This window comes from Marmota monax, unplaced genomic scaffold, assembly GCF_021218885.2.
Source record: "Marmota monax isolate L192 unplaced genomic scaffold, Marmota_monax_Labrador192_F-V1.1 WCK01_AAM20220418_F8-fsc00147, whole genome shotgun sequence".
In the NCBI taxonomy this organism is placed as follows: domain Eukaryota; kingdom Metazoa; phylum Chordata; class Mammalia; order Rodentia; family Sciuridae; genus Marmota; species Marmota monax.
The window spans coordinates 1547756-1560622 of NW_026693552.1; the positions used below are offsets into that span (position 1 = coordinate 1547756).

The following is a 12867-nucleotide window of genomic DNA, read 5'->3' on the forward strand; positions in this document are numbered from 1 at the left end:
GGATCTAACTTATCTCATAGAATTGCTGTGAGGTCTAAATGAGAAGTATGTGGCATAGTGCTTGGCAGAAGTCCTCAGTGGCCAATCTGTAGTGTTTTTGTAAGGATTAACATATACTTAACATGATGCCTAAGCTGAATAAATATTATAACCGTCTTTTAATCACATATCCTTTTAATCAATTTCAGCATTAAATATTATTTGATTTATTCAACTGTTTTCATTGCATTTATTTTGTATTAATGTATATTTGAGAATTTAGCATTTATATTATATTAAAATACATTTGGTTTTGTTACAGTTTGTGAAAGAAACAGACAATGAAGTAAGAATGCGACTACTGCAGTTTGTCACTGGAACCTGCCGCTTACCACTAGGAGGATTTGCTGAGCTCATGGGTAGGTGCAGTTTTTCTGTAGATAGTTTTGTATTGATAATGGCTTTTAGACATATGATGAACTTAATAAACCTCAGGATTACTATTATGGGTTCCTTATAAAAAGCTTTTAATATCAAAAGTGTTTATAAGACAAAAATGTGTCTCTTTATATAGCCCACATGGCCACTACTTAGCTTCCTGGCCTGATTGTGAAGGGAGTAAGAAGCTATAGAAATCCTAATCTTTGCTGGGCATGGTGGTACACGCCTGTAATCCCAGTGACCTGGGAGGCTGAGACAGGAGGATCAGAAGTTCAAAGCCAGCTTCAGCAAAAGCAAGGCACTAAGCAACTCAGTGAGACCCTTTCTCTAAATAAAATACAAAATAGGGCTGAGGATAAGGCTCAGTGGTCAAGTGTCCCTGAGTTCAATCCCTGGTACCACCCCCCTCAAAAAAAAGAAATCCTCATCTTTATGTGGTATAATTCTTACTGCTAAATTTGCAGCACCAAGAAGCTTCTAATACAAAAGCAATGTACACTATACATCTCTTCTTTAAGTTTATACTGTATTATTCATATGTCTACGTGATATGTTCTGTATTTAACTGTTGTCAGAATCAAAAGTGTAAAGGACCAGATAAATATTATCCTGTTTTCCTGGTTTAGGAAGTAATGGGCCTCAAAAATTTTGTATTGAAAAAGTTGGAAAAGATACCTGGTTACCAAGAAGCCATACATGGTAAGTTTAAGAATCCTGTAAAAGGAAGGTAAAGTCAGAATATTTTACTTTTTAAAAATATGTATGATCCTGTATAATATATTATTGGTCAGAATTTCAGTTTTGATAACAGACTAATTAATACAGCATTCTCCAACTAAATATGTGAGAATTACTGTTTATTAGTTAATACAAATTCTTGAGAACTGTTTCCATTCATTCAACAAATATTTAGAGTATTGAAAGTAAGGCTGCATTGTTCCCTACCTTTTGTGAACTTTACACTCCATGGTAGGGCACAAGTGACAAACAGGTGAACAGATATGTAACTATGGAAAAAGAATAGCCGGAGGGGTCCTGCTCTGGATTGGGTCATTAAGAGGTTTCTTGGAAAGGGTAATGTTTGAGTATAATAAATAGTATGCTGTAGGAAGAAACTGGGGAAGAACATTCTTTGAGCCAGTATGCTGTGGAGTGAGCAAAAACCCTGAAGTAAGAAACCATTTCATTACAAGGAAATGAAAGATGTCTGGTGTGATTGGACTTGGTAAGACAGAGATGAAAAGAATTTGGAAATATAAGTAGGGGCTAAATTCAAATGGAGCATTATTGCTTATTATACAGAATTGAGATTCCATTCTAAGGAAAATTAGAAGCCTTTGAAGAGTTTTAAATCACAAGTAATGGGATCGAAGAAGAATCATTTGGGGAATAGGTTAGAGATGAAATCAGATGTACAAGTGAATGCAGGGAAACTAGCTATAGCAATCAAAGCAGCTGAAACAGGAAGCTAGGTTCACTGAACTTTCATCATTATGAGGCACTGAAATTTTTTTTATTTTTTACTGAATCTTCGTCCTTGAGTTATGTCCAATAGTTGTGTCATAAAATACAAAGTCTGCGTACAGCACTTCTGCATACCAAAGAATGGTGGTTTTTCTTGAAGGAGAGCTCTTGGGTAGTTGTTTTGAAATTAAAAGCTGAACTAACTTGCTTTTTTTTTAATGGAATTTATTTTTATTTCAAAGAATGGCAAACAAACCATGTTTATTCATTTGGGTATTGGCATTTTCTTGAGAAGTAATGAAGTAAACTTATCTCACTTCAAGGAAAGCACAGTGATAAAAGTTGAAGTTTCGAGCAAAAATAAAAATTCTGTAAATTTTGTATATGCCACCATAAGCTTAACTACTTCCCAAGACTGGTAAGATTAATGGTGTTATTAGTAAAAATGGATTTTTTTCTATTAAAGTAACCCAATATTTAGCAATATAACATAACCAGTGCATATTACACAATCATGTCTGGGTAAAAAGATCTATTCAGGGTGTGTGAGAGACCGGTGGATTTTTTTTTTTAATACTTATTTTTTTTTTTGGTGCAGATGGACACAACACAATGCCTTTATTTTTATGTGGTGCTGAGGATCGAACCCAGGTCCCACCCGTGCTAGGCGAGTGCTCTACCACTGAGCCACAATCCCAGCCCAAGAGACCGGTGGATTTTTTTTTTTTTTAAGAGAGAAAAAAGAGAAAGAGAGAGAGAGAGAGAATGAATATGAATCTTTTTTTTTTTTTTGTAGATGGACACAACACAATGCCTTTATTTTTATGTGGTGAATCAAACCTGGATGGCGCCCATCCTAGGCAAGCGCTGTACCACTGAGCCACTATCCCAGCCTGACCAGTGGATTTTTAACAAAGTATTCTTTGATATGGTTTCAGGACCCATATTGTTCATATCTTTATCAAATATACTATTAAGGAATTATCCATTTATCTGAAGATGATTATAATACATCTCCATTTTCTAACTGCTTATCTATGAGATAAGACTTTCATATACTTGATTCAGATTTTCATATGCTTAATCCAAAATAATATAGTATGATCCATTGAATACACAAGATGTTTTCTTTCTTCTTTAATTTTTTAAAAAATTATACATGGACACAATATTTTTATTTATTTTTATGTGGCACTGAGGATTGAACCCAGTGCCCCACATGTATGAGGCAAGTGCTCTGCCACTGAGCCACAACCCCAGCCCCCCCCCACCTCGCACAAGATGTTTTTTATTAGATCAGATATTTTAAAAAGATTTGTAACACTGTAAAACAACGTCAGTCCACTGGTTTTTGGAAATAGTCATTGCATTCATTGCTTATTTAAAAATTAAAATTAATATTTTAAATTTTTGTTTTTAGTTCTATGGTAAATATTGATAAATATAATTCACATAAACAAAAGCCCTTTAGAGTGAAGAGTTCTTGTGACCAAAAACATTTAAGAACCTTTGGCCTGGATTCAAGGAGCAGATCCAATAGAAGCAGAGATTGCTGAGGTAGAGGAGTTTTTCTGATTTTAGATTTATAAAGAGAAAATAGTTATCAACATTTGGTTTTTCTGTATTTTCAAAATATAAGGTGAGGTCACTGGATAAGAATGAAGAAAATAAAATCTTCTAAGGAGAAAGAATTGGGCATTTCAGAAAAGAGACAAGTATTTATTAGGCTGAATATTGGGTAATTGGATTGCTCACTTGGATTTACTACTTTATTTAAAATGACAACAATCTACCAGATTGTGTGGTTTTTTTCCCCAAGCAATTTTTTAAAAATATTTATTTTTTAGTTGTAGTTGGACATGATACCTTTATTTATTTATTTTTATGTGGTGCTGAGGATTGAACCCAGGACTTCACTTGCTAGGCAAGTGCTCTACTGCTGAGCCACAACACAAGCCTTCCCCAAACAATTTTTAACTGTTAAGGTGCAAGGAACAAACAGAAGGTGGAATTCATTCAGGATTTGAGTTTTGATTAGTTAATTCAAAAGAAGGAGAGACACAGTATTTAAAACTATTTGCAAAGTTGTGATTATAATAATGGAATAAGATCTCTAATTATAATGACATTCTGCAGATAAAGAAAAAAGTGAGGACAGAAGAGCTGAGGATGGGATAGGATGGTGAAGTAATAATGGGTTAATAGGCTGGCATTTTCATTGACTATTTTTCTTTCCAACTTATTTCAGAGAAAAAGATTTTTTAATTAGAAATGTACTGGTGGTGGTGAGGTTCAAGTTATGATCCTAGGGTTAGTAACTCAAAAAGCTAAAAGAGCAAGGAACTTGATGGCCATATTGTTGCGTGTATCCATATAAATGAGAGGATTATGCCCCCAGGTGCCAGAGCTTTCAGTAAATGAAGGAGCACAACCAAGCAATCAGTAGATAGGCTATACAGCTATGTGCCTCAGAACAGGCTAGTTTTATTAATTGGCTACAGAAGAAATGGCATGTTTCAGACTTAGCTGGATTTCAGTTATGATAAGAAGCTATTGAGACTATGAAATAGAAGTTCAAAACAATAAGATGAAAAATATGAAATGGTAGACAGGTTGAGTTTAATTCAAACCAAGGGAAATAGATCAGTATTGAGATGAGCATTTGGATGAAAATATACCATCTATGCTGGTCATGGTGGCACATGCCTGTAATTCCAGCAACTTGGGAGGCTGAGGCAGGAGGATCGCAAGTTCAAAGCCAGCGTCATCAACTAAGGGAGGCCCTAAGCAACTTAGTTGCTCCTAAGCAACTTAGTGAGATCCTATCTCAAAATTAAAAAGGCTGGTGATATGGCTTAGTAGTTAAGCATCCTGGGTTTGATCCCTGGTGCCAAAAAAAAAAGGGAAATATATGATCCAGGAGACTTGGATTTTTATCAGTGACTGTGGTAAGCAGTGATTTAATCTGTGATGAAATTAGTCTTAATGATTCTCAGATGAAGAGAGGACACAGGGTCCTACTGTTGTCATCTCCAGTGGTTTGTTTTGAGAGGTAGGAGCTTTAAGCTTTCTGAAAGCTATATACAGTTGGTAAGCCAATTAGCATACAGTTCCTTCAGATGAAATAGATGTATTGGTCAATTTCTTTTTTATAATACACATCACACTAAAAAAAAAAAACAGAATTAGAACTTAGTACTTTCATATTTACATAATAAGTACTCAATAAAAGATGAATGGATTTTATTAAGTCTCTGTCCTGTAAAACATCACAGCTGGGCATAGTGGCTTATGCTTCTATTCTCAGGAATTTGGGAGGCTAAAGGTAAGGAGAATCAAGTTTGAAGCCACCAAAATAAAAGGGTGGGAATATACAGCCAAGTGATAGGTCCTGGGTTTGATCCCCAGTGCCCCATACATACCTTAAATATAATCAAACAGCACAAAACATAATGGCTAAGATTTTAAAATGGAAACTATTTAGTATTTTTTCAGATTATCTGCTTTCTTAATGTTCTTCAGCTTAAAACTAAGTATCTGCAATATGCATATCAGATCAGTGTTTTAGGGATACAGAGCTAGCTGATGCTACCCTTGTAGATTTTAGAGTCTAAGGAGAGAAACCAGTTAGTTGAAAATAAACACTAAAATAGAAATAAAAAGAGCTCATGGATAGGTGAAAGATGCTCTAGGTAAACTTCTTGGACGAAGTTGTAACATCTGGGCTGATTCTTGATGAATTAGAATTTCATAAGCTGAAAAGGATATTATAGACCAGGAAACTATTACAGCATAGAAATAGAAAAAGAAAAGAATGTGCTATACTTAGAGAACATTAAATAAGTCGATGGAGGCTATACTAAAAACAGGGTAGGCTTTTTTCTGTCATTCTACCCCCTCTGTTCCCATAGCTATTTGAGGAAATAAAGGCTTTTAAAGAGTCCAAAAACTAGTTTGTCTGTTTAGCATAGTATTTCTGACTAGACAGAATGTTGAGAAGTAAATTAAAAAATAGGGATATCATCAGTAGATATTAGGGAAATGCAGATTAACATTATAATGTAACACTGCATAGCATTAACACGACCAAATTAAAACAACAATGAAAAGATTAGCAACATTTTCTGTTGGTGAATTTTCCTTCTTTGTAGGTGGGAGTGTAAACTGATATGCTTCAAATAAGTTAAACATGCAAATATCATTATAAACATGTACATATATGTGTGTATACCTATAAATGGTAATTCCATTTGTAATTATTTGCCCAAGAAATAAAACAGGTGTCTGAAGAATTTTTAAAGGGAAAAAAAATTGAAAACGTCACTAAAGCTTTACTCACAATAGCTTAACAAAAGGGGGGGGGTCAGATAAGAAGGCAGGAAATTCTCTAGTGATTCAAGTAAGAGATATACACAAGGATGTAGTGGCAATAGAAATGGTAAACAGGGAGAAGATAGGAGAGATTTAGGTGACAGAAATGAGAGAATTTGGCAAAGGCTGTATATATAAATTATGGAAGAGAATTAGAAAGGAACAGGTTGCTTTGGTTATAAGATTATTGAAATGATATTTCTTGCTGACTTCAATCATTACCAGATACTTTTATAATTTAAATGGGAGGGCAATATATGGTCTGCTTATACTGAGAATAATATGGTCTGAGAACCACACTATTTTAGTCTGTTGCTTCCTTTTAAAGGCTCTTTTCAGCTTTCCTAATTTACATGGGAGGGGAATATTTCCACATGAGGAAGGGAAGTTACAGAAAGGTTCTGACTAATAGAGGGGGAACCAAAACTTTGGATACTGAAATCCTAATATAGCTAGTCAGTGCCATGTTCTAAAATATTAAATGTTATCTTTCAGAAACAGTATATTGTTATTTTAAGCATTTTCAGTATTTTTGTTTTTCATCATTTTGTCCCAGAAAGGAATTGAATCTGAGCAGAACTGAAAGTGTCATTATAGAAAAGGTTATAATCTCATTGGTGAAACTCGAGAAAACTATGTATTTGTTCATTGACTATCTATCTCCACCCCAGAACATAAAGGACTTTTTTTTTTTATCATCACTATATCACTAGCATATGAAGATTCTCAATAAAGAATGAATGAATGAGTGAAAGAAATGGACTATTACAAGAGAACTTAGGGGGACTAATGACACATAGGAGTAGTAAAGAGAAGATTAATGATTTTTTTTTTTAATTACAGAATCTTTATCCACATTGCTATAGTCAACATAATCCTATTTTTCTCTCTGGGAAAAATTAATTTTTAAAAAAATATAGGTCTTAAATTTGAATGGATTCCCCTAAGATCTGAATATGCTAATATACTAATATTAGTAGTGAATCGTTAGAATACGTTTGGCAAAATTTTACATACATAACATACTTCTGTTCATTCAGCTTTTCAGTGTGTTTTACTGTATTGGAAATATTTTCAGTTTATTTTATTAAAAATATATGATTTTGTTTTTGTTTTTGTTCAGTTTTAATCGCTTGGATCTACCACCATATAAGAGTTATGAACAACTAAAGGAAAAACTTCTTTTTGCAATAGAAGAGACAGAGGGCTTTGGACAAGAATGAATGTGGCTTCTTATCTTGGAGGAGCTCTTGCATTTAAATACCCCAGCCAAGAAAAATTGCACAGATGTGTATATAAGCTGTTCATTCTGTACAGTGAATTTTCTGAACCTCAAAAGTATAAATGTTTTCCGTTCTTCCACAGAAATATGCAAAAGTTCATCATTTTCTACTTTATTTATTGTTCCCTTGAAATGACTGACCAGGAAAAAGATCATCATTAAATTTTGAAGCAAGCAAGAGACTTTATTAAATATAAGAAGTATATTATCTATATAAGCATATATGATAGTGGCTCTAGTTCTATAGAGCCCCAAGTGTATTAAACATGACAGCTGTTCATTCACAAAGATCTGAATTTGCTTTACCTTGTTTCTATTATCCAGGGGAAAAGTGCAAATTGCTCCATGTTCTCCCTTATGTAACATCTCCTGAGGGTGTTTTAGTTGCATGGCTGTTCAGGAAGGTATTAAGGGCTTAGGCCAAATCTTACTTTGAGTATATAAAAAAATGCTGCTGGCTTTTTTGAAGACAGGTGCTTGAACTTGTCACTTTGTTTTAAAATAAATACAATAGTTGAAAAAATTTCCACTCTTTGCTTACATACATCAGTAATATATTGAGTGAAACCATAACTTACATAGAAGTCACGTACTAGATCCAATAACATTTAGTTTGTTACAGAGATTGGAAAAAATTCATTGAGCAGCATAGAGATTTGTTTACATGTTATTTTGAGATGCTAGGTATTTGTGAAATTAAAAGAATCAGCCACTTACGTAACTTCTGTTTTATAAATCTTTGATGTTCAAATTTAATAATAAACTAATGCAGCTTGATACTGAGGAACATATAAAAAGGTAACTTGAACTTTGGCACTTTTGTGTTGAAAGTTTTGGTTTTGTAAAACCAGAGGCATTGAATAAAACCGGATGCATTGAAAAGTTACATAAACATTTGAACACTCAAATAGGTGAATAATGATTTTTTATTAGTGTTTGAATATCTTCATTGCTCTCAAATTCATGAAAGTTCTATATCTGAATTACAATAAGCATGTAAAAATCTTTTCACTCAGGAGGACATTTACTTAACTACAAAAATACAAATTCCAATGTTAATACTGCTTTTAGCAAACTGGGCTTCCTAATAAAATCAAAAAATTTTCAATTTGTATCATGCTTTCAGTATGCACCGTAAATTTCATTAACTCAGATTATTTTATAATATTGGGAAATGACTTATTTGAATGTGCTGCCTGTAAATATTCCACCATAAGTGCACATGGGAAACACTAGTATACAGTCTAACTTCATATTTACTATATACTAGTTTTTCTACATATTAGCTTGTATTCTGCTTTTTTTTTTTTAATTCAGGAATTCACAGTAAAGATGAAATAAAGGCAGTGACTCACATAGTTGAAGGCTCATTTCCAAATCCTAACCAAAAATATGCTGTTTTTTTTTTCAAATCTAAAGAATTATTTAAAAAAATTTAATGGGGCTGGGATTGTGGCTCAGTGATAGAGTGCTCGCCTAGCACGGGCAGGACCTGGGTTCGATCCTCAGCACCACAAAAAAATAAAGGCAGCCCATCTACACCTAAAAAACAAATACTAAAAAAATTTAATGTATGACAAGCTACGGGTGACCAGTCCCTGAAAAGGACTTATTAAATCATTCCAGAAAAAAGACACCAATGGTAGCACTGCCCCATGAACTAAGAAGTTATTGACTACCAATCAGCAATGATATCTGAGAATATAATTTAGCAGATTTGACTGAAGAAGGTGGCATTCAACTAGTTTCAGGGAGCCGCTCCCCTGAGTAAGAATTAACTATACAACAGGTAAGGCTGCAGAGATCAAACCAGCTAACTGGAGAAGACTAGTTTGGAGACCTCAGCAGGACCTTTAGAGGCAATTATAGATACCAGATTTACAAACAAAGCTGTCTTATCTACTTAGTGATAGTCATGGGGAAAAAAAAAAAACAAAAATGTGGCCTATATCTCTTACCTCTCTCCTCCCTTATTATCTGTTCTGAGCTGGACCAACCAGAAAGAAATTAATTTAACCAGAAGTATTTAAGGCTCGCTGTGCCTGAACACAACTCATGAGGAAATGGGAGAGAAAGAGGGAGTTCAGAGGCCATCTCACATTGTTACTTCATTTTTGTGGCATTTCCCTCCACCACTAATAAACTGAACCCAGAAGTGGGTCACAGATCCAGCACAATCCCAACAATCAGGTCTTTAACTGTCTTCCAAGAAAGAAGCTATCAATCAATGTTTACTTTTTCTGTACTTCCTTCTAACATTAACCTTTACCCTACTGACTTAAATTATCTGCCTAATTCTTCTTACCGTGAAAACTAGATAGGATGGTGATGTTAACAATATTTCCAGGTAAGTTTAGTCTACTAAAAATTACTTCAATTGTTAAGTTACATCCATAACTCAGAGAACTCTAGATATGAAATAGGAAGTTCTACATATGTGCTTCCCTGCATGTGGAACTCTTGAAAGTACATGTCTCTTTTGAGGACCCTGAGCTGTCATTTGGAGAGATGATGGTCCTTAGAAAGTTTTTGTAGGTATTCTACACAGATTATTAAAATACCATCTCAGATGAGACCCAACATGGCCCTGCTTTGCAGTTGTGGTTCCTGCGTTAATGCTGAATAAAATAATGCTGACCGAATTCGGCTTTACAGTTGACTGAATCTAAAATGATCTGCTAGATAATTCAGAAATAAAGCAAATTTATTAAAGTATGAGATTGTGAAAATAAAAGTTCTAGAACACATCCCCCTTAGTCTGTTGAACTTAAAACACCAAGCTTGAGGCCAACTCTTCTAAGTTCAAAGTGGCATGTCCTGAATTCCAAAATTTCTCTCCCCAGTCTCAACCAAGGAAAATACAGGTGATAACAGTATTGTTTAAAAAGTACTTACTAATACTCATTATAAATCTTTGACAAAAATAATAATGTAATAATAAAATAAAATAATAATGTAATAATAAAATAATCTTAATTCTCACAACTACAAGAGATTGGTATTTTTGTTTTAATGACGTTTGCTTTATAGGTGACATCAGTGAATCTGAGAAGTCATTTTAGAACATTCATAGCTAGTCCCCAGTCCGTAATTAGAAATTCAGTTGGGAAAATTTCTTGGTCAAGAAGTGAGAACTCTCAGGTTCTTACAGTATCATGGCCACATTTTTCTAAATTCAAGTTTCTTCTCATATCCTCAAAAGGAAGGGGAAAAAAAAACCATAGGAGAGGTTATCACAGGAGAGGTTATAAATTCTGTAAACAAGTATGTGGAGAAATAAGCTTCTTAAACCAGCATATTCATCTCTGGAATGCATAAAAGAATATTCAAGTGGAGAATGCACAGGAAAGAGAATGTAACAGACTCCAGACATAGTGTGTCTCACCCCACCCTGAATAAGAAAACATCAAGAACAAGTCAGGATCCTGGAGTCAAATGGAAGACTTTGAAAGTACCCAGAATCAGAAAAATGGAAAGGCATCACATCTTAGAGAAGGAAGCTATTCCCAAGTAATGTGGAAAAGGAAGTTAAAAGCTCCTTAAAGGACCTAGCAACCACACCCTGGAGATAAAATTAATGTTGATAAAAAACTTACATGTAATGTTCATAGCTATATTTTTAATACTTAAAAACTGGAAAAAGCCTAAGTGTCCTTCAATGAGTCGTTAAATGAACTGGTACATCTATATAATAAAATATGCATCGACACCAAAAAGAAACTACAAATAGAACTTGGATGGATCTCAAAGAGTGGAAGAGGATAATCTCAAAAGGTCCCATACAGTGATTCCATTTGTTTGACATTCTTAAACTATACATACAAGTACTTCTTTGACAAGTAAAATCTGAATAAGGTCTGTGGATTGTACCAATGTCAATTTCCTAGTTTTGTGGTAGAGTTATTTAAGATTTATAACTATAGTGGATCTTAACTATACCACTGGAAGAAGAGTACATAGGACTCCTTTGTACTATTATGAATCTATTAATTCTTTCAAAATAAAAATCTATTTGAAAGCTGTATCAAGTATCAGAATATATATGCTCCCATCCATAAAAGGCTTTGTTAAAGATAACCCATTTCACAAAACAACTTATTGCAGGTGTATGTGCGTGTATGCACTGGAGGGAATGACCCAGGGCCTTGTTCATGATAAGTACATGCTCTACCATTAGCTACACTCTACCCAGTTATTCTTGTACTATCCCAAACCCCCCCAAATTCCTAGTATCGCTGTTAACAAATACGCTCCTAGAAAAATACATCCAAAGTCATTGAGAAAATTGAAAAAAATAATTAGCAAGTATGAAGACCCCAGCTCTGGAAAAAAAGAAGATGGGAAGGAGAAAAAATTCTATAACACCATATGTTAATATGAATTAAGTTGCCAATATGGGGAAAAAAAAAACCTGAATTAGAAATTTAAAAACTCAGAACTAGACAAACATGAAGATGTGAAATGACTGAGGATTAAAACTGGGAAAAACTGAAAAAAAAATACAAAAGCATCTCAAAAGTGAAAAATATAAAGTGTCTGAAGAAGAATATATAAAATCAAAATATAAGGGATATGGAAAACAAATGAAAAGAGCTAAGAAAATGAAACAAAAAAATCAGGATGAATATAAAAATCAGGTAATGACTGAAAAATATATATTATTAAATGGAGTCCCTGAGATAAGAATGAACAGTAGTTTTCAAAGTGAGGTCAATGGGGTCAATCTATTTGAGCCAACATTGATAAGAACTGCATTGTCTTCTCCAAAACGTCAATGTTGTGAGAAGAAAAAGACTGGGGAAATGGTCTAGAATAAAAGCAACTAAGCAGCAAATCAAATGCAATGTATGGCCTTTGGTACTGGTTTTGAAAAGTACATTTTTAGGAAGCATTTTTAAAGTATAAGATATTTGAGAAAATCTGAACATGGCTATTGCACAGGTTGGCTCCAAGATATACCACTTAACTATCTTAAACCAAGAACCCTAAACATTCTAATCATTTGACTTTTACTGCACCTTCTCTGTAAGATCGCAACTCTGAAAATCAAATCCAACTTGAAAATCCACTCCCCTATATGCTACCTCTTTCACAAAACTCTTTTCTTGATACCTTCTCATCCTAGTATTTAGAAATCTTATACCATTTTGCAACATTGATGTCCTAAGATACAAAATAATCTCTGAGCCATGGAAATTTATTGCTACCACTCTTAGGACAATATGGCAATTACTACTTTTACCTAGTTATTTGTGAAGAAACCTAGAATTTTGTAAGTTTATTCTGTTAAATGGTCACGACATTAGAAGAACTGAAAAGTCATAAAACAG

At 33.9% G+C, this 12867-nt stretch overlaps 1 protein-coding gene across 3 annotated transcripts in view; it reads left to right on the forward strand.

Moving 5' to 3' along the window:
* The window catches only part of Wwp1 (WW domain containing E3 ubiquitin protein ligase 1), a 110894-nt gene extending 102249 nt beyond the window's left edge, over positions 1-8645 (forward strand). For all 3 annotated transcript variants that reach the window (XM_046458614.2, XM_046458616.2, XM_046458615.2), the window contains 3 exons: positions 302-398; positions 1047-1119; positions 7379-8645. In XM_046458614.2, coding sequence (XP_046314570.1) covers positions 302-398; positions 1047-1119; positions 7379-7478 — 270 coding nt within the window. In that variant the 3' untranslated portion in view covers positions 7479-8645. The remainder of the gene's footprint in view (positions 1-301; positions 399-1046; positions 1120-7378) is intronic.
* The last annotated feature ends 4222 nt before the right edge of the window (positions 8646-12867 follow it).